Source organism: Nanorana parkeri, unplaced genomic scaffold (assembly GCF_000935625.1).
Source record: "Nanorana parkeri isolate BGI_ZX_2015 unplaced genomic scaffold, ASM93562v1 scaffold1545, whole genome shotgun sequence".
Classification (NCBI taxonomy): domain Eukaryota; kingdom Metazoa; phylum Chordata; class Amphibia; order Anura; family Dicroglossidae; genus Nanorana; species Nanorana parkeri.
Window position 1 is genome coordinate 213,418 of NW_017307813.1, and position 22,851 is coordinate 236,268.

At 40.3% G+C, this 22,851-nt stretch overlaps 1 protein-coding gene across 1 annotated transcript in view; it reads right to left on the minus strand.

Annotated features, from left to right (window-relative positions):
* DIAPH1 (diaphanous related formin 1) overlaps positions 1–22,851 on the minus strand; it is a 261,743-nt gene that overhangs the window by 165,847 nt on the left and 73,045 nt on the right. The window contains exons 3-11 of the mRNA XM_018570519.1: positions 19,852–20,001; positions 17,848–17,949; positions 16,040–16,170; positions 13,957–14,028; positions 12,409–12,472; positions 9,043–9,182; positions 5,655–5,763; positions 3,718–3,828; positions 1,934–2,052 (exon numbers count right to left, since the gene is read on the minus strand). Coding sequence (XP_018426021.1) covers positions 1,934–2,052; positions 3,718–3,828; positions 5,655–5,763; positions 9,043–9,182; positions 12,409–12,472; positions 13,957–14,028; positions 16,040–16,170; positions 17,848–17,949; positions 19,852–20,001 — 998 coding nt within the window. The remainder of the gene's footprint in view (positions 1–1,933; positions 2,053–3,717; positions 3,829–5,654; positions 5,764–9,042; positions 9,183–12,408; positions 12,473–13,956; positions 14,029–16,039; positions 16,171–17,847; positions 17,950–19,851; positions 20,002–22,851) is intronic.

A 22,851-nucleotide genomic window follows, 5' to 3' on the forward strand; every position in this document is an offset into this window, starting at 1 on the left:
ATCCTTGAATTCAGGTGTAAAAAGCTTTCTGAAAAGGTTTCCCCAAAGAGTGGAGATGATAAAGGGTGGGGGGTTCCAACTCCATTTCAATGTGCCTGGTTTTGAAGTTAATAAAAGGTGAAATAGGAAGGCGGCCTCAAACATTTGGCCAGAAAGTGTTTAAAGTTATCTTAAAAGCCTATCACCAATAAGAAATTGTAAATTCTGTAAGCAACCCAGAGATTTTTATGTAATATATTCTGCCCAGTGTGTGACTGTATGTATAGTCTTACAAAGAACAGACTGTAAAAAACAGAACTCATTTCTAACATTTCACCTGCAAATCTTCTTTGTACAACTGCATAAAGGACACATTTGGATGTTTACCCTACATTACACTACGAACAAGAACATTCTTTTTTTGTCCAGGTATGTACTGCCACCCTGTGGCAAATGGTAAAAGCTGTGCCAGAGGATATAACAATAGAACAAGTTACATCATTTACTATGGCTTTCTTTTTATTTTATTCTTAGTATGTCTCCAGTTTTTATCGAAGGTGGAAAATTACATTTTCACTTTACCCAAAAGTGATGTTTTATTTATGCGACACCTGGTAGGCTGAAACCGGTCCACGGCTTGTTACTTTTTTGGGATAATCCACAGTAAATTCTACCTGCCATAATTCCCTATAACGTTTGTCTGCCTGGAAGCTTTGGGTGTTCCCTCTAACCTTTCAGCATCTTCCGTTGCATTTCTCATAATATAAATACGATTAGCAAGTAGAACTCAGAAGGTGTGCAGACCCAGAATGAATGCAGGGACATCTCATTAATAAAAGTCCTCAAAAGAGATAAACAAAACTTTTGGGTGGTTTAACTCTCTGTAATAATCTGTCAAGATATGTTTTGGATTCACTGACCATTTATAAGAATAATGCTGGTAAAATACAGACCAGGGCCTTTTCAAGGCAAAATGGCAGCCTGACATTGTGCCTGTGCTGGCCAAGATCCCAGTGGTCAACCCATCAGGATATTGTACACATAATAAAAAGGTATGCCAGTGGTCAGAAAGTATGAAAAAAGAGAATCTCCTTATTAATGAGTTGTAGAAGGCAACAGATTATTATAATATAGGGCAGGGGTGCCCATTAGGTAGATTGTGATCTACCAGTAGCTCTCAAAGCTGATGCTGGTAGATCACGAGGGTGTGAATGGTGGCCCCTTTTGGTACATTTATTTAGCTGTGCACACATGATTACCTATTAGCCTGAGTCTGCTGAGCCAAGCTCCCCGACACCTTTCTGGTGGATACTGGTGGTTGTAGTGCTATGTATTAAATCAAAGAATATTAGTTTACACAGCCTGTTGCACTGCACTGTTTGCAAAATACAGTAAGGAGAGACAGACAGGAAATAGAGCAAGGAGAGAAAGCCAGGAGGATGAGCGAGGAGAGTCAGCCAAAAGAGAAAGAGGGAGGGAGGTTGTTTTTTTTTATTGGTAGATCGTCATTTGAAAAGTAGATCTTAACACAACAAATTGTGGGCACCCCTGATATAGGGTATATTTATTAGTTCGCAGAGCCATTTGTTCTGCGAAACTGACATGTAAATTCCTTCTGTTCAAAATCGAATGTTGTTTTGTGCAGAATGAATGTAAATGTCAAAAAATACCACATTACAGCCATGAGATGGAGCAGAGGAAAGAAGAATGTTTTTTCTATGCAAATGGCTCTGCGTTGTTTTTATATATACACCCCTATGTGTAAGCACACTGTGGTAAACTTGTTAAAAGGAAAATTTACCTAAACAGAATCTCTCTGTAACAAATTTCTAAAAGACCCCTGGCCTTGACAGAGATATCACCTCTACCTCTGTTTACTGAAGGATTGTAGAACTGTTCTCTTTAGTTTCCTAAACAATTTTTTAGGCTTTTAAAAATTATTGTGAAAGGATATTCCATCTCCACTCGAATGTCATCTAACCGCCCACGTAAGTCATCAGCATCATATTCAGAGTGTTCCATGAATACACTAAGCTGTACCTTCAGTTCATCATTCTCTATATTGTGCAGATCCTTAAAAAAAAAAAAAAAAAGTGCGATTAGTAGTCAGATAAAGCTTTCACATATCTTGCATTTCCACAAGAATACATTATTTGGGAATTTATGGAACTGGACCTTGAATTAGGAGCATGTTGTCAGTTTGGAAAAGCAGCTATTTGTTAGATCTTATAGTCAGGACAATACAAATAAGGGCAACATGTTCAACTCTACCTATCAGTTCATTGTCGCAGCAGGAAAGGCAACAAGGGCAAGTAAATGTAACCCTCAACTGGACTGGCTGCAACACTTGTAGACATTTTCTGACATTGGTTCAGGGCCACTGATTGGAAGGCTCTGCCTGAATATCACTTTGTCTCAGCTAATATCATGACATCAAATAACTAAGCCTGCAAGAATAATTTCTGGGGTGCATAAAAAGGTTCCTATTCTCTAGGATCTCTGCATTTAATGCATTATTTCAGAAGCTATTATGCCAATACATCTGACCCTCGATGATCACCTATTGCCAGTGTAATGTAAACTAACAAACTCATAACTGGCACATGGCAGTACCTAAAAGTGTATTTAGTTTTAGATAGATCAAGGAAGGGTTAAAACCCTATCAGGATATATTTTTTTTCTGTCTGTGTTCTGCTGGGGAGATTTCACTTCACTTTTTGTCTTGAAGATGCAACAGGAAGTGAAAAGAAATCTCAAAGTGAAGGGACATTTGTCTCCATTGAAAGATTTCCCCCTCACCTCTTGTTCTCGTAACAACTCTAAAATGTAGAATTTCCCCTCACTTTCTGTCTCAGTGACAATGGTCACCAGGGCAAACAAAGGGGGAAAATCTCTCCAGCCAGCAATAAAAAATTGACAGAGGGTCCAATACTTCACCATTCTATTCAAAACTAAATATACTGTGTGTACATATATACACCCCTTCTGTACATACACTTTAGGTAAAATCCATTCATCAGAATAAAATCCAGCAATATAGGCAGCTAAAACTTTTCCTATAAAAGTCAAACTTGACCCACCCCCTGTCACTTCCCTAATGGTTAGTGAGTCTAGCAATCAAAGTAATGGGCCAATAGGGAACATTTGTGGGAGAAAAGAGGGAGAGGGGGGGGGGGGCTGTAAGTTTACACGTTTGCAGTAATTGTCAAACTTCAGCTGCCTATAAATTTACATTACCTGGCTATTTTGACATGCATGTTTCAGCACCGGGAAGATGTCATTACATATTTGTTCATAATTCCCAGGCTTATTGCAGGTTTAGATTACCTTCAGAGGATTGTATGAAGAGAACGTAAAGATCATTTCCAGTGAGTCATCCTAACTGCATTTTAGAATATATGATATACACCATGGGACTAAATTATGTATTTCATTATCTGCCTGCAGTTGTTCTTTAACTGCGACTTCTCTGGACATAACCATGAGCCAAATTAGTGAAGTAGAAGTGAGAATCACTATGGACCAATACCTTCTAAAGTTTGACTGACTTTGCCCAGTGGCTAGTAGACCAATCTGCGTTCAGTATGCACAAAGCACACTTAAATGCCATAATTTTATAGAATCTGTTATCATACTGCTATAATTCTGTAAAATCTGTTATCATACTACTAAATGTACCATTGCCATTTAAAATTCCAGAACGAATAGATGGAGAAAACCTTGAAAGCATTCCTTTACCTTTAACAAGTTACTGAGTCCGGAACGCATCAATTCACTGCGTATGTGAACACGGAAATCCAGCTCATCTCCCTGGATAATCATGGCGTTGATTAGCTGCATACAGCTCACCTAAGGAATAAAGAATGGACATGTGATGGATGGATGGTTTTTCACCCGTAAGATGCAGATTTCACAAGTAGCCACTTTTAAATCTATAGCGTATGTTTATAATAAATATTTATATATAGCATTGCATAGCTTGCATATCTATTCTGACCTAACAGTGTGTTGCAGATAGAGGATGTAGGTTTCGCAGGTAGCCACTAATCTTGGGTCAGAACACCTGCGATTGTGACAAATCCTATGACCATGTCTGTTCGATGCCCCTTACGAGTTTCTGGTACAGCCAGTGGGGCACACCAAGTTGTGCAGAGGGGATGGTGAAACTAGCTTGTGTAAGCTGTATGTTATATTATTTCATACAACAAAGGTTTCCATTGGTATTTGGGAAAGGCATCTAAATAAATACAATATAGGAAACATTTTTCCTGGTGGTTTACAATAGCTCAGAAATGAGACTACATGCTAGAAAGGCAAAGAGGTTTTAGGAAGTGTGGCCATGAACAGTTTGATCCTGTCCCCTGAGTGGACAGTAACACTCAAAGAAGGGATGGAGTTGTTAATGGTCACCATGATTAGGGTTGGTTAAAATGTCTCTCTTTAGCAAACTTAAAGTGAACCTGCAGCCAGAGAATGGACATTCTCTGGGGTGCATAGTATTTACAAATTCTTAACAAGTAGTAAATTAGCTTTAATGCAAGCCCTCAATTACCTCTGTAGCTGCAGGTACTGCAAAGCAATTCATTTTCAAAATTCCCAGCTAAGGTTAAGCTCAGCTGCCACTGCCAACCCGCCCACCCCCCAAGCAGTTTTCCAATATCCAATGGAAACACCTGGGGAGGGAGGGCTGAACTATGAGTGAACAATATGGACAACTTAGTGCCTCTGCTATGTGGATAAGCTGCTCCATAGTGACTTAAACTACATCTGCTAAGTTTAGGTTTAAAGCTCATGTACTGTTTTTTAGAGGGGAACGCCAGCTAAAAAAATCTTCCAGAGCTGCCAGATGTCATTAGTTTTCCAGTATTAATGACAGCAAATTTTTAACCCCTTCATGACTGAGGCCCTTTTTTCAATTTTTGCAGCTGTGAAGCACATGCCCTCTGGGGATGCGCATCTTCAAGTCAGCCTGGGTCTTTTCTACAACTGCGCTAAACTGACATGTCAATATGTGAGCGCTGTTAAGTGCAGCAGCAATGACTGCCCAACGTCGCAGCTAAAGGAGAACCGAAAAGACTGTTGACAGCCAGAAGATCCTTGAAAAAAGTGTGTGATTTTACAGAATTGAGCTTTCACAATGTGTAAATCCTTGAATGTCCATAGCCTTGCCACTGGTATATTTTAAGTCAACAAGTAAGCTTTAAAATGTACATCAGCTACCAGTTGGTTAGGGGAGCAATTATATACTAAAGATTTGTATTATGAAAATGAAAAGATATTATGAAAATGAAAAGATATTATGAAAATTCAATCTGATCTCCAGGGAGGCGCGCCTTCGCCCCATCCAACACTGTAATGCAAGTGCCATTGAAAAGGGGGGTGGGGTGTATGAGTGCTGGGGTCTTGTTTGGGGGGGGACCAAGGGAAAGAAGCAGCACTTTTTGGTGCCTGCGCATGCCTATGTATCATGGTTTGTACAATTTTATATTTCAGGGACACTTTAGGGTGAAACTTCTTTTTGAAACATCTTGTTCTGATTTTTTACTTGTATCCTAATAATATAAAAAAAAACATAAAAACACCATCTCCATGCACAGAAGCACAGGCAATATTTCTATCTTCAAGTGTGGTATTAAGCAATAAAGACAAAACCCAAAAGGAAGATGCAATAATACCTTAAGTGCTACATGTGTTCCGCTTTTTAGCCCATCCAGAAGAGGTTTAAATCGTTCCATCTCATCCGTCTCTGCTCTTTCTGTGAGTGCTTCAAGGACGCGTTCATGCCTGAAAAGCAAAGCAATCATTACAAGAAAAATACAACAGTCGATAAGAGCCACAGTATTAAAAGCACAAAGTGAAATGAGACATCTAACAAAAACAGAGCATGGAAAATAGTTTTTTTTTAAATGCCGCTAAAAATAAACTGCATACTTTTCATAAAAAATCTTTTGCGTCAACTGCTTTAAAAACATGCAGAGGTGAAATGGCAAAAATTTTTAGGAGAGGATTACAAAAAAAGATAGTACAAATAAAAGTGGTGTAATGGGGAGTCATATTTTCAAAGAGCATACTTCCTTTCCAGTATTCCTATCATTTCGTTTCCTCATTTTAGATATAAAAAAAAAAAAAAAAAGAGAGAGCATCTAAAACCAAAACATTTTTTTAAAATTTTGGACATAGTAGGGAAGAGTAAAGGTGCCCATACACCGTACGAATATCGGTCAATTTTCGTATACAATCGCGTTTATGTCTGATATTTGTAAGGTTGATGGGCAGTGTACAAACCTCAAATACTCTACAATCGATCGACTTTTGACTAACCAGCAGTTTAGACAATTTCGGTCGATCTTAGAATTTCCCAAAGGTTGGTGGAGTTTCTGTATGTCAAAATTTGTAAGATCTACACTGCACATGCGCAGATGAAAATACATGAGGTCGAATACCACAATTCGTCCAGGTGCTTTCTTCTAATGACTGCTGATCCAACCTTACCATAATCGGGGCAGGATGGGCCCGCCGTACGAAAATCGCAAGGTTTATGGGCACCTTTAGAACTCCTTCAGGGTTCATAGCTGCTCTTGTCTCCACTAGGGAGATTCCCATTCTTTGTCCCCGAGATAATGTTAATGAATGAAGCGTATTCCTCTTGCACAGCACACTGGAATTGACTATGTGGTTAAGAAGCAATGAAATTGCGTGTGTAAGATATGTTGCCAACACCAATAAGTTTGTTTCAAAGTGAAATGCTCCTTCAAAGTGACCCTTCCTTACATACAAGAATAAAGACCTTTTCACTTTATTTCAGCAAAGTGCAGTAGACAGGGGTTAGTGGAAAGAGCTAGCATCAACAAGTTATTTGTAAAGCAGAGCACTTGAGTATTTATGTGTCCGAAGATGCAATGGAAGAAAACAATCCAACTTGCAGGTATCTGGGAGGTACCTACAATACAATACTATACAGTGTGAATTGAGGTTTTAACTTTTGCATGGACAGGGACAACACTCTTTCCTAGCCTGTCCTAGCCTGACATCAGTAGAGACACAGTGGGCTTCTGCTTGAAGGATAAAGCCCAGTCCATTACTATCACCCAGGAAAGCAGATGGAGAGAAAGTCCCTAACATAAGGGACTCTTACATAGAGGGCCATTGTTGTATCCAAAAGATAGGGTAGGGTAAAAACTATAACCCAAAGAGCTCAAAATGTACAACACACCGCTTCCTGGTGAAATGTAGTGTTCTTTCATATTTCTGTACATATTTTCTACGCACACAGTTCAGCTTTAAGCATTGCTCAGAGTCTAAAAGAGGACACAGTAATGGGCTCTGGTTTGGATAAATCTGCTTTACCATACTAGGTAGAGCTGCAGCTAACGATTATTTTCAAAATCGATTAGTTAGCCGATTATTAAGTTCGATTAATCGGTTAATCGGATAAACTATAAAATAAAAGTTTACAAAATGGCTCCAGTGATGGACTACTAGTTTGTATTGAGGTTGTAGTCCATCACAGGAGCAAGCTTGGACCGGTGGAAGAAAAAAAAAAAAAAAGATAGTGTGGTGTGCAATATAGTGAAATGGAAAGTGTAAAATTATACAGCAATGAATGCAGAATGGCACCGGCTATAGAGGACTACAAAACCCAGCAAAAGCACATTATACAGCGCAATGCAGAATACCGCCAGCTATAGAGGAATACAACAAATCCCAGCAATAGTACATAATAGCTGGCGGCATTCTGCATTGCGCTGTATAATGTACTATTGCTGGGTTTTGTAGTCCTCTATAGCTGGTGGTATTTAGCATTGTACCACTGTATAATGTACTATTGCTGGGATTTGTTGTACTCTTCTACAGCTGGTGGTATTCTGCATTGCGCTGTATAATGTATTATTGCTGGGACTTGTAGTCCACTATACAGCGTAATGCAGAATATCACCAGCTATAGAGGAGTACAACAAATCCCAGCAATACATTATAGAGCACCATGTGTGGGAAAGTGCAGTCTTCCAGCAACGTGCTTCTGAGATCGGACCTGTCTATCAGCAGCTGTCATCCCCCCACACCTGCTCCTCCTTACTACATCTCCTTCGTCCCTGTGCCGATCGTGGATGGGCAGGAAATGTGAGGCGGGGAGGAGGTGCGGCGTGTGGATGCGAGCGAGTCTGGCAGCGGCGAGCGTGAGGTGGGGAGGAGGTGCGGCGCACAGCGTGTGGAGCCGTGAACAGGGCCAACTGATCGGAAGGCGATTAATCGATTATTGAAAAAGTTGACAACTTTTTCAATAATCGATTATAATCAATTATGTCGATTAGTTGTTGCAGCCCTAATACTAGGCCATGCATACCTAAGGCTAAACTTGACAGGTTAATTTACTCAATACCAGTGCCAACAATTGATCAGACAGTTAACCTCAGCCATGGCCATACAAAGATTGCATTTACTACCCTACCTGTTCAATATTCATGAGTAATTATCTATGACTGGTATATTCAAGCTGAATATTGGCAAAATAGGCATAACGTAACATAATCTACTACTAATAAGTCTGTGCTTTGGCTCCTTTGAACCAATAGTTCCAACCTGTAGCCTCTAAACCAGATGTGGCAGTTAGCTTCCCAAGTTAAATATAATTAACATTCTTTAAAATAACAACTGTATTAGACTTCACCTTTCCCATACCCAATGTGTCTTACCATCATGTTTTAAAGATAACTGAATACTGAGTGGAAAAGGTTTAAAGCCCTTTGCCTTACAACTTTTTGTTTTACATTACTTCCATTATTATTATTCAAAAGAGATGAATGGTTCTGTAACAGCCCTAATTAAATGCAGTAAGCTAGCTTCCACTGAAGCATAATTAAAACGGTATGTAGTCTTGAAGTTGACATTTCTGCTGCATTGCATATTTAAATAGCATATCACTAGGATCACATTGACCCTACTGAATGCAATGAAAGCTGATGGTACTGTCTAGAAAGCCAAGAGGAAAAGACATTGGTTGTCCTATTGCACCATCTAGTGTTAAAAGGGGGATACAAAACAAATTCTAAACCATAAGCTTACATGTCCTCAGGCTGCGGAAGAATGCACAGAGCAGAGAGAAGCTTCAAAGCGTCAATCATCATGGCAGGGACTGAGGGGTCCACAGCTCTTGCCAGAAGCCTGATCCCATCATCTGTCCCCAGCACGGTCTTTATTCCAAACTATAAATGGAAATGAGAAAAAGCTATTATGAAACACCAATATACTACACAGGACAATATATACCAATGGGTCGATTCACTAGTACACACGGCATACAGTATTTAAATAAAAATGTGGTAATTTACAAAAGTGTAATATTGCATTATTTCAAGTCACCAAAAGGTTTTATTATAAGGTTCACTGGCTTTACCACATCCATGTTATATTATAGACATATGGTATGTGGTATTTTGAACAAAACACTGTTTGCAAAGTTTATCACAAGGATTTTGCCTGCTGAAATACTGCTACCATCCGACTGGCAATTGTGGAGTTCAATGAAAGCGTGTTCTGTTAAGAACAACACATACATTCACTCCAGCTGGACATAAACAAAATCATAGACTAAAATAGATTAACCAGAAGGCTTTCAGTGGTTAAATAACTGTCATGTGAAAAAATAGCTATTATACACCTATGTGACATTCATGAATAATAATTAAATTGATGCAAAAATAGCAATGAGATAAAACAACAAGCACAGTTCAAGTAGCTCATCCAGCTTAAAGGAAAATTATGGGGCGAGTGAAAAACTCCCCATCATTTAAGCCGACCTATGACACTGAAGCTGTCACAGGTCGGCACTATTGATCGGGAATGCAAAACTACTGATCGCCGAGTTCCTGCAGAGTGGCGACTGACAGTCACAGCTCCCCGCAGGGATTCCTGCCTCCCCTCTCCAATTCTCCAGCGCCGACTGAAGGGATGGATGGGGGAGGGGGCGGGCACAGCTGGCTCTGGCACTAGATAGGCTGAGCCCTGTCACTCAGCCAGCAGGGTGGATCTCGACAGTATTGTTGGCATCCGTCCCGGCTGCGGTGCGGCGCTCTCAGCATATAGCAGGCAATAGCCCGCTATATACTGAGTTTTGGGTCGCTGGAGGACATTAGTATATATCTTCCTGTAAACCCTGAAGAGAACTATAGCCAAAAAGGGTTGGCCCATAGTTCTCTTTTAATGACATGGACTTGACTATGTAAATCACCCCAAGTTATCTTATTATGCTTCTGTGTGAAGAACTTGATTGCCAATATTATTGTTACAGTTCTAAGATGTAATACTTCGCCATCTACTTCTTAAAGTGCTATGCGTGCCCTGCTGTTCTTCACCTGTTCAGAAACTAGTTTAACCATGCTTTAGCAGACAGTGGCTGGAGGACTATGATGGGGTTTATAGTTCATTGGTAGCAGATGTGCAGGAGGGTATATCTGATCTAATCTTTACATATAAATATCTAATTTACATAACTTTGTAAAATCACACACGGTTATCACTAACAGTTTGTGATTTTTGCTTCAGGTGCATAGTACCCTTTACCTAAAATACAGTGGTCCATAAACTGTTCATTACACAGATTACTCTATACTACCATTCTCTACATACAGTACAGGTGAAACTCGAATAATTAGAATATCGTGCAAAAGTAATTGCAGTAAGTGCTGCAAAAGGGGCCCAAACCAAGTACTGAGTACATATACATGCTTGTACTTTTCAGAGGTCCGATATTGTTCGATGTACAATCCTTGTTTTATTGATTGCATGCAATAATCTACTTTTTTGAGATCGTGGATTTGGGGTTCTTGGGGTTTTCATGAGCTGTAAGCCATAATCATCACAATTATGACAAATCACGGCTTGAATTATCTTGCTTTGCATGTAATGAGTCTATCTCATATATTAGTTTCACCTTTTAAGTTGCATTAGTGAAATAAATGAACTTTGCACGATATTCTAATTATTCGAGTTTCACCTGTATATCTGCCTGCTGCTTCCAAAAATGTCACCATAATATCCATTCTTAGTTAAGGGCACATAAAAATACAACTGTATATTCAACATATTTCTGACAGAAATCATTCAGATAATTCATCTGAACTAATCGCACCACATGATATGAAGTCCATTTTCATTGTTTTGTATATCCTTAAAACATATTCTACATCCACAAGCATAGTTCATGAGAGAAAACCACTACAGAGGAGTCCTACCTCAATTCAAAAAGAGACCTCAGACTTGACTGGTCTTCTTCCTTTTATTTTTGATGCATACTATTAATTAGGGCCCAGGCATGTCAAAATAGAGTGTAGAAAAAGCAGAGGCAGCAGTTCTCTTTAGAGAAAGTCTCATGTTATATTTATCAGTAGATCCAGACATGCATGCAGCTCAACTTTTGCCTCCCCAACCCTACTATTGGTCCTTCAAAAGGATGGGTGCATCTTTGATGCAATGAGAAGCTCTGGGGGTGGAGGAGGCAGGACCAGGCTAGACCTTTACAGGAAAAAACAACATTGGCATATATATGCAGCCATCTCTATCTCTGGATCTACTGACTGTATTGATACGTGTTAAAGATAAGCATTCGGTCAGTCTGAAAGGTACAGGATTGTAACTGGCCATACACTTTTTCTCACTGAGGAGCTAATAAGAAATAAAAACAATTGATTCCCAATCCTTGTTAAACAGCTAGGATGGAGGAATCCCCTCTCCCTGCAGAGCTAATGCACTCTGACTGGGCGGGTGTGCTAATGCCAGAATACCAAAAACAGCTCAATTACTGTTCGTTCGGCAAAGATTGTTTTGGAAAGGTAACTTGGACAAAAGTCCATTGAAAAATTGACCCCAACGGTGACACATGCCGCTTTAATTTTGGCTGTATCATCAGCTTAAGTTCAAGTGCCTTCATATAACTATTTAAAGAGGAACTTTACCCATATCTTTGAAATGACAACAAAGACATCTCTGGAAATGTCTAGTAATGAGAATCTACAAACCAATACTTATAAATAATTGCCGGCTTTGTATTACTTGCATACCGTATTCTTTTCTTTCCCAGTCTTCTGACAGTGGCCATTTTTATTAAGGCCAGGTTACTAGATCTCCTTTTACTTCCATGTGACTAGGACATGTGGCCATGCGCATCATCTCATCCTTTCCCTGAGATTGCGGCAAGGCATTGCCACAATGTGCGATAACCCACATGCAGTGAGCTCTATCCATTTTGCCTACTCTAAAACAGTGCAAGGTGTGCTCTAATCACTTACACAACATTGTTCTGTGGGCTGCCTTAGAATCCAAAATTTAAAAGTATTAGGTAGATGACAACTTCTGACAATTAACAGCTAGTCAACAAATCAAACTGTACGACAGAAAGTAAATGTGATACATGGTGCCTTTAATCATACTTACATTATTGTTCATGAAAGCCTTTAAACATCTGATGATTTCATGCTCACTTTTAGAGTCACGAGGCCTATAATGAGTAATAAAACAAAGGTTACAGCCAATTCTAATTTTAATAAGAAAATCCCTGAACAAAACTGAGCAGCTAAATTAAGTTCAGAGCCGATTTCTTGTTGCAAAGTAAACTCAAGATATTTGTTTAGAGTTTTAGCAATTAACAGTTCACATATAAAGCAGACCTGAGGACATATTTTTATAGTAAAATGTAAAAGCACAAGGGATTAATTAAAGGTTATAAACGCTGGGCTAAACAATCTGAAAAGAAATTCAAGTCAGTCATTCTTAAAAGGAGAAATATTGGGAGAATAAAATGTACTCAATACTTCCCAATACTTACAGCCGGCGTGTAACACTGCAGCTGTCACGCATTAGCTCTATAGATTGAAAGCTGAGTGATCACAAACCGTTGATCGCTCAGCTTACCGTCTTCTCCCTGCAGACTGGCAGTCACCGCTCCCCACAGGGATTCCCTCCACTCCTCTCTGAAGGTATTGTTAGTATTCTTCCCAGCCGCAGTGTGGCTCTGCACTGTCAGCATATAGTGGGTAGTAGCCCACTATATACAGACTGCGGGTCACAGGAATACATTAGTAAATGTCCTCCTGTGACTCAAAAGAAAAGAACTAAAGCAAAAAAAAATCATTTAAAGTGTATTTCCACTCTTGCAGCCAAATTAGGACAGTACCTTCTTTATTTGTTAAATGTTCCCCTTCACATAGCATAACTTAAAAAAAAATTATTACAAGTTCCTGCCTCTATTTTTCAGTGCTCTTTGCCAGCTTAAAAATTGTACCTAGTTTCCCCCCTATGTATTGTTAAGTAGGGGGATGGATGGGGCTGTGGGAAGTTATGTTTTCCTGCATTGTACTGCAAAATTGTACCGCAAAAGTGGACATAAACTTTAAACTCTCCTGAATACTAGTTAGCATTATTAGTATTAGTGTTAACATTATGACATTCGGACAGTGTGGAGATCAGGTGCTGATTTCTAGTGCTGGGTAGTACATGAAAGCCAACCTCTTCATTCGTTTCTGTAGGACCTTTGTCATTACTGTCCTGCAGTTTCTCCCAACACCAGGTGCAATTGTGTTCCCTACATTTCACCAACACCTCTTCCAGAAAAAGGCTGCAAATCAATGTTTAAAATAAAAGGAACCCAGTTTTTTGTTTAGTTTTAGGCCAGGGGGAGGCAACCTCGGAACTCGGCAACACCTGATTTGCATACTTGTTTTGAGTCAGTGGCTCAGAGAACATTGAAGCCAGAGGATGATTAGGATATCCACATAATATGGTGGATGTGGAAATTGTACAATCAAGTTTACCGACCTAGCTGTTTGATATATAAGAAAATAACAATCAAGTCGGGAGATTGACCTTACATTGTCAATAGCCCCATCAACTAATTTTACTTTACAGCGACTGGGTTGATTAGCAGTTAGAGGACTGTAGCACATGAGAGCTTGAAGCCATCCAGATGCCCATACTTACACCAACTGATCTTCTTGTAGTCTTTTCAGGATCTCCAATAGACACGAAAGACCTTCTGCACCAAAATTCTGTACCCAGCTAGGAGGAAAAAAGTAAAAAGTTAAATAGATAAATCAGCACTATTAATTAGGTCACAACATTAGTTAGGGTTAGAGGAATGCCTAAGTGGTGACATGTTTACCAAAATGAATATGACAACACTGGAAAAAAAAAATTTTGTTTTGCGGTCTGTGCCCCTGTTCAGAAGATTTCACCTCACTTTCTGTCCCTGTGACAATTGGATTTTAAAGATTTTGGGTTGTCGTAGAAACAAGGATTGATGATAAAGCTTCACTGGAGACACCTTTTTCCCATGATAACTCTTACAGGAGTGAATTTCCCTTCCTAGGGGTAGATTTCCTCTCACTTCCTGTTGCCTCAAGGGCAGGAAGTGAGATTAAATCTTTCTAATGAGGATACAGACAGCAATTAAAACCTCAGTGGCTCCAATCCCACACCACACTAAAAAAACAAAAAACATTTGCATGGAGTTCTACTTTAAATGCAACTTGGACAGATGTTTGTACAACTTCTTGTAATGTATAGTACCAGACTCTGAAGAGGAGGCATGCACTCCTCGTTTGCACATCTAACAACTTCCTGTAATGTACAGGAGGGTAAAGTACTACGAAAGTCAGCACAAGCACAGTAGCCTTACAACTTGGACCTCCGTTTGTAAGAACGAGTCGTACGTAACTCGGATGTTCGTAACTGGGGGATTGCCTGTATATGAAAATGTAAGCATATTAGCGATATCTTTAAATTAAATCTTTCCTGACCAAAATATGGAGGATGGCACTGCACATGTCTCATGCGGCAAATGCTGGCTGCTGACAGCTGTGCTGTTTTCCTGGCTTCAAATGTTTGCATCACTGACCAAGGGCAAAGATGGAGATTCTGAACTCTTACTTTACTCTTTGACTTTCTATCTGCACAGTTGTTGCTGGTCAGTGACTCAGAAGGTATAGAAGCCAGTGGTCATAATAAAAGCCAGGAAACTAACATTTTTAAAGGTCAGCAATAGCCGCACCCAAGTTTATCTCAGGAAAGGTTTACCTAAAAGGGTCAAGTGATATGATATGATATTTCAGACTCTGTATCAACTAGATTGTCATGGACACTAGTGGCAAGGTCTGTGTGCTCAAATACCCAGTTCTAGGCCTGGTCCTAGCCATTAGGGCGATTACATATTTCTTGTGTAAAGTAAATAGGTGAAAAGACCAGCAGCAAAAGTGAGACCCTAGTAATGGCTGGGACAAGAGGCAGAACTGATAATATAGGTAATGAGATCTCATAACAATGTCCTATAAAATACAACCTACCCACTTTCTTAGGAACGCTTTAAAAAGTTAGCTCTAACTCCATTTTCACTGTGAGTGTAAATTTTTAATATTCACTTCAAATAAAGAGTGTTGTGCTAAGGCAAGTTTCTCTCTTTTCTTCACTTATGCCAAGGTGTTTCACGGTATTGGGCACTGCGCTGTTTAATTAGATGACGGGAACATTCCTATGAGCTGAGGCGGACAGCTGAGGTTTGGGAGGCTGCAGGTGTCCAACCTGATCTCATAACTTTTTAAAGAAGAGGCCCTGTGTACAATGACAGTGAGGCAGATTCAATAAAGCAGCGGTGACACTTCTATAGTGGTATGTCCATATGACAAAGTCCGGCATCAAATTCATGAAAGCCTTGAGACAGTCTTGTTATCGTTTCCAACACGTGTGACAAATTCAGCTCGTTTTTAAATGCTGTGGCTGTCACACAATGCCACCATATCATTAATAAGGTGCTAAAGACCTATTTCATATAGGAGTAAGTAGGTTTGGGATTGTTCTCTTAAGTGACAACAGATTCATGTACACCTTACCGACATGTACACGAATCTCTCCCAAGATGTGCCATTTGTCACAAGGATTCTAGACACATCTCTAATGAGCGTCTATGACAATCTTTATGAATTCCCTGGCCTGCTTCACAAAATTAACACCTACCTATGCGGATTTAATTTGAGAAATCTAAGAAATTCAACATCTTCATTCCACCACTGCTTACCTGACAGGATTGTTATTGAGGGACACTCTCAGAGATTCTAAACAGGCCAGAAGATTTGCATCACCAAGTCCAGATTTCAACTCCTGAATATACATTTGTGCTGACCTCGTGCTTTCCTTCTTATTCATTCCCTGTGATACAAGACATAAACAAGGTGTATAAGTCTGCTGCAATGCACAGAAAAGGTGATGTAGGATCGCACATCCTTTGTAGGATTTGCATTTACAATCCACATATTACAGATATTATTCACAACTGTAATCTAAACATAAAGAAAGGACACACTTAGGTCTTATACATAGTAAACATACTGTCGCACCAACAGAAAGAACAACAAGCCAAGTCAGTATCTAACTACCTGGGATAAAAGTGGAGGAATATTGAGCGTGAAGAAAGCCATTTTGACTGATTGGTTGTCCCCCCACCCCGCACTCCTTCAGTACATTCAGCTCTGCAATTCATAGACTCATGCTACTAGACAAACTGGATACGTAATTTAATCTGCAATGCACTTGGTCCCGATATTTGACATCTGAACTTCCTACACATCAATTATGAGACATTATGTCCACCTTCCAATACTCCCTATGGTTCCTCAAAGCCAAACTTGACGCCACCCTTGGTGCGCTAGACATCCTCTGGCATTCCCTAAACCCATCAACAACATTGCGATTATCAGATCCCCCTCCACCCATCCAGCGATTCCTCCCAAGTGTACACTCTTATGTGTGTTCCGTGGTCTTCTACAGTGCCAATGCTTATTTCTCGCTTATTTCTGATGTTTCATGATTCTGTTTCTCTAGGAGTTATACACCACTATAATTGTATAATTGTTCTTATGACTCCTGTTTGAGAATCCATAGTAAAGGTCTGACGTGCATTTTCTGGAATGTGACTAAAAGGAATAAGTGATTTCTGCATTGGAACCATCATCTTTATCGCTGGCGTTTAGATAAAGATCTACAGAACCGATAGGCGTATCTTCTCTTAAGCTGATTCGGTACGTGTCTTGGCTGAATATTGGATAGTTATCATTAACATCCTGTACCTCAATTTTAATAACAGCAGTTCCAGTTCTCTTAGGTTGGCCCCCATCAGATGCCATTAATATTAAGGTATATTAATCATGTTTTTCACGATCTAAAGGTTGTTCCAAAATGAGTTCTGGATGTTTTGTCCCTTCACGGTCAATTTTTTCCCCCAAGGTAAAGTGTGGATTCGGGTTAAGGGTATAACTCTGTAATTAATTGATACCTAGATCTGGATCAATCGCATTTCCCAGAACAAAACGTGCTCCTGCAGAAGCCGAGTGACTTTCAGGTGGATCAATAGGTATTTTCTGTACTTGCTGAGCCTTTAAAGATATATTATTTTCTGCATTCGCAGGTTTTCCTGTGTTAAGTAGCATCCATAGAAATGTGAACTGTAATACAAGGTCTGTATTTCCAGTGGAAGAGACCAATCACTGCTGCCTGCCTTGTATGAGCAGGGTGACCAGTCTCTCTACTGTCACATCACCACTATCTCCATAGCCGAAGATCAGGAGTGGGAACTAGTGCGCTGTATTCGGTAACTCTCCAGCCAGCACCAACATATATATATCCTCCACAGCAGCAAATCTGTTAAAATGAATGGCTACCGCACTTCTTGTCCGTAGATACTTCCTTCAGGCTCCAGTGGGTGTAGGGTCTTTTGAGCCTCCGTGAAGACTTCACGGGGCTAAGAAAAAGAACAACATAATGCTGGAACAAGGGAACAAGTGAACACATTGCAGGGGGACAGAGAAGTTAAAGGTAAATAATACTCACAGCTTTGGACGTATGTAGATACTGGGATACCATCTCTCTTTTTATCATCATGTCCTTTGCTCGTAAAGGCTGTTGCTTTTCCTCATTAAGGTTCATGTCATTCTACAATTGGGAACAGAAAAAACACTAAGAAATCACGAGAAGTATCTGAACATTGTAAAGTATTTTCACGGTTTCCGGGTAAGATTTTGTCCTTGTCCTATTGTGCCAATGTAGAATCTTCCAGGACTTCTTCTGCAACCAAACATGGGTGGAATTTGAGTTATGCTTGGGATCATTGTCCTTTTAGAAGGTCCAATGATGCCCAAGCTTCAGCTTCCTCCCACACGGCATGATGTTTTCCCCTAGGATTTCCATATAAAAGTGGACCCTCACCATCCTAATAAACTATAGCTCTACAATTCCATTGGACAAGCCTTTATTTGCTGGAAATACATACAAGGGATTGTTGGTACAGAATTTGAAGTGGATATAAAGCTGTTTTTTTTTTATCTTTTATACCCAGGTTGCAGCAACCAGGCAACATTAATGGGGAGATTTTCCCTCACTTCCTGTCCTGGAGACAATGTCACCAAGACAGGGAGGACAAAAAATTTCCAAGAGGGACACAAATGGCAATTAAAACAATCTCTAGTTTTAAGCAGAGTAGGGGAACACTAGAACTCCCATTAGCTCATTACTGTTGTCTGTATCTCTGTTGTAGCTTTTCGCTCACTTCTTGTCTATGAATACATTAATTTGTCAATGCCTGACAACATTGATTCCAGGCCAAATCTCTAAAACAAGGCCTCCGATAGCAATAAAATGAGAAAGGTGCTTACACCCACTCCACTCAAAATTGGCTGGCTGGGGTTACATCTTAAGAGTGGTATCAGACAAGGATTTAAAAATGGTAAATGTATTTTTTCACTTAGAAATCAGCATGTACAGCTTATGGCTGGTAGCAGCACCAAAAAATGAGTTAGATAAGGCAAGCATTTCCTGAAATAAATGGTTATGGAAAATGTATCATGCCTGTGGTGTTAAAACCAAACAAAAATAAATAAAACAATCTCTATAAAAGTGAACTGCCTATCAAGCAATCATAGGTCTTGATTTATTTTACCAGAGAAAAAGAAATATGAAACCCGACTGGTTGCCATGAGCAAGCTCACCACTTCTGTGTAGAATTTTATATACAGGCCCCAAAAGATGCTAAACAGGAAAGGTAACCCAAGTCACTGGTTGGAGATCACAGCTTTACAATACTGGGCCAACTGTCCAATAACACTGACATTTTTGTGAGGTACAGCAAGTGTATTGCAGGAGTGCTGGAACACTTGATTGGTTGAGGAGGGTCAACAAGGGTATCCCAGGGACTACCAGAAATGTTTGTAGAGAACTAGAAAAATGAGAGTGCCATATGGATTAATTCAGTTGACAATGGGGCTTTAATTAATCGCAATGTAAAGGTAAAATTCCAACATTTTTGGGGGGCTCACAGATCCCTCTTCATCGGGGCTTTGTATGTTGGCAATGATGCAAGATAATTCTGGACAGGTGATTATGGGAAATGGTAATTATGTAATCCCAGAATGGGTTGCCTGTCAGCTGAATTTTGTGAGGTGAGCAGCCATCAATTTTGGTAAGCCCCACAGGAAATTTTTTACAGTGCCACCTCCAAGATCATAGACCATCATAAGCTCACAGTTTCATAAAGCTTGCTTATCAAACAGCATTATATTTAAAATGCTTTTCTTTGTTTCATCAGGGCTACAGTATATGAATTACATAAGAAAGAAATGCAATAAGGTAATAGGTAGGTAGCATCTATCAGAAACCATTACGTTTTTGCCATCCTAGGACTTGCCAAAAACTTGGACTAGTGTGAAAAACCCTTTTTATAAGCCTTTTCTTTATTGCACTTGGCTAAAGCAGGTAAATAATAGTGTCATGAGCTTTTGTCTTTACAACCAGAGCAGTAGTCAGAGTACAGAATGGCCCTTATGTGGGTGTAAAACCTACCAGCATCTGTTCAAACAACTCCAGTACAGTTTCATCACCGAGTTCCTGCAACGTCTGCAGTGGATTGTCAGTGTAGTTGGCAGAATACCTATGTGACACAGTCGGCTTTTCCTTCTCCTTCTTAATTCTTATACTTGTAAACCTTTCGAGCTGCAAGAGAAAAAGGGAGATACTCTTTATTAACAATCACTTACTGCTTACCTGTACAATAGCTAAAATGATAAATCTTGTATCAGGTAATCTGCCACTTAATAATTATTATCGCTATGTTCTGGATTTGTTTTCTGCTTAGGCAACTGTTCTAAAGAGTTAATCTTGCAGACATATAAACACATCTGGAAAAAACATTTCCAGTTCTGTTTTTCAAAGAGAACAAAGTGACTATTCAAGAGCTAAAAATGATACATTCAAAATATTACATTTTAAGGAAAGAATGCACACACAAAAAAAAGTAAAACCTTAAACCAAAAACAGTACGGCAAAGTAGCAGGTTTACTGGTTCAATGTCCCATTCCCCAGCAGCATATACTCACCTTCCTTTTGATACCCGACGCTCCATTCATTCTTTGGGAGCAAGAAAGCACTGTGTAAGCTTCAGGATGTTCAATTCAGAAGTTAGATAAGGCTGAGGACTCTATACCCACCTCCATGTGACAGATCTTGGCCAATCACCAAGCAGCAGCACTGTCACATGTGTGGGAGTAGAGTGAGCCACGTGCTTTTCAACAACAACACAGACAAATGCAAAAATATTTTTAATGTTGTCTGTTTTCCAGTTGACGATTTTTCCGTCATTTCCGGTCATTGCCACAAACCAACTTTCTCTGTGTTTTTAGAACAATAAAGTTCATAGTTAGAAAAAAAACTATGGGTTGGCTAACATTTCCAGCAAGAGTGACTGCTGGGTACATCACTGTGACCAGACTGTGGCAGTCATATCTGACAGAAGCCAAGGATATCTGATAATATTGGGATCTCCATGCATGAGCCAAATACCCATAAATACTCTCTATTAGATAGTTAGCAGAACTCCCAATTTAATGAGTTGTCACGTGAATAGGCATCTCCACTGGGTGATTTTCCTTTATCTTTTGCTTCAAAGACAATTCAAAAATGTTGAATTTCCTGTGGACAAGGATCACCGAGCAAATAGAGGGTGAATCTGGGTTGCTAAAGAGGCAGACTGTGGAACGGTCATTGTGAAAGAAATCCAAAGCTTGTTCCAGGTCAGGACTCGACAGTGAAGCTAGGATCAAGATGACAATTCATCAGTGACACTTTCCATATTTTTATCATAAAAGGTTTATCTCAACTTTCACAGAATGTGTACGCCACCCTAAAAAAAAAAACAAAAGAAACAAGCAACTGGAAGAGAGATTGTCATATATGACCCTGCAAAGAACATACAGCCTAGTTTGTGCCTTAGACCCTTGGTTCTCAACTGGTGGGTCGTGACCCTGTGTTCAGTGGGTCGCCGCTTGCCTTCCACTTTTCTAGGCGAGATGCTCCTCAGCCTCCCCCTAGTGAAGCACTGTCAGTTCTCGCGCCGAGCAGCCATTCAAAATATGCTGCCCAAGTGTCAGCTTGAGGTGGAGTGGGCTGGGGTTATGGCCGTGAGGGAGCTCCATTCATACGTGCATTCTGTACAGCACCCTTGCGTGTCCTGTAGAGGTGCCTGAACCAGAGTGATGTCACATTCTGGCTCCTGGCACCTCTACAGGTGATGCACATACAGTATGGATGGCGCTCCGTCAAAGAACATTCTGGTGTGGGAGTGCATTGCCATTAATTTGAATGGCCTCCCAAATGCATCTCCCATCCACAGTTCTATCGCCCACATCGGAACGCGAGGTACCACATGCCGTGCATTCCATTGCAGTTCAACTTGGGTCGCAACTTAATGACCAAGGACAAATGTGGGTCCTGTGGTTACACCGGTTGAGAACCACTGCCTTAAACAACCAAAACAGTTGTATAATGACTGTATGATTCAGATAAATATGCATGGAATTTCCTCCTGTGAATATGCATTTTTGGCTTTGCAATATCAACCACTTTTGCTTTATGATGCTCACAGATAAGGAAATCATATGAAAAAAAAAGTCATAATAGACGTTATTTGCTCTTAATACCCTTTCATTTGGATCATGACAGACTATCATAGTGGAGAGATGATCCTTCCACTGTGGGATAGAAGTGATAAAACTAGTCTGATTGGGTTAGAATCATGGATGATGAGCCATGTGCCACTAAGATGGGGATATATCAGTTAGTTGAGGACTCTATGTGACACTAGAGCAACATGGTAGCTATGTGGTCAGCACTCTTGAACGACATTGCTTGGGTCCTAGTTTTAAAGCCCGACGTTGACGTTATTTGCATGGACTGTTTATGCTCTCTATATTACTGAATGGTATTTCCTCTAGGACAGTGGTTCTCAACCTGTGGGTCGGGACGCAAAAGTGGGTCGCAACCCACAGTTGAGGGGGTCCCCACGTGCCTTGTGCTGCTCTATGCAAGAGGCTCCTCAGCCTCCTCCTGGGGTGGCAGTGGCAGTTCTCCTAGGTGGCGCTGCAGCGGCCGGAGAGGATCAGAGAGAGGGGAGCAGGCAGGAGTTAGGGGAGGTGAATGCTCGATCACTATAGAGCCCACAACTAGGCACTACAGAGCCTGCACTGGACGCCACCAGAGAGTCCCACTAGCCACCTGAGAGCCCACACAGATACTAGTATTGGTGCACCCCTACATTTTACGGTTGGGGGGTCACCACAACTTGACAAATGTGACCAAGGGGTCCCAGCCCTAGAAAGGTTGAGAACCACTGCTCTAGGAGCTCAAGTTTCAGACATTTACTAGTGGGTATTTCTGCTTCATAACTGGCTCCAGTATGTGTGCATCTGCATGACGGTTAAACGCCAGACATCTTCAGGGGCAAAACTCATGTGCATGTACTGTGTTACATTTTGCAGAATCTTGACAGCTCTATATTAATGACTACAA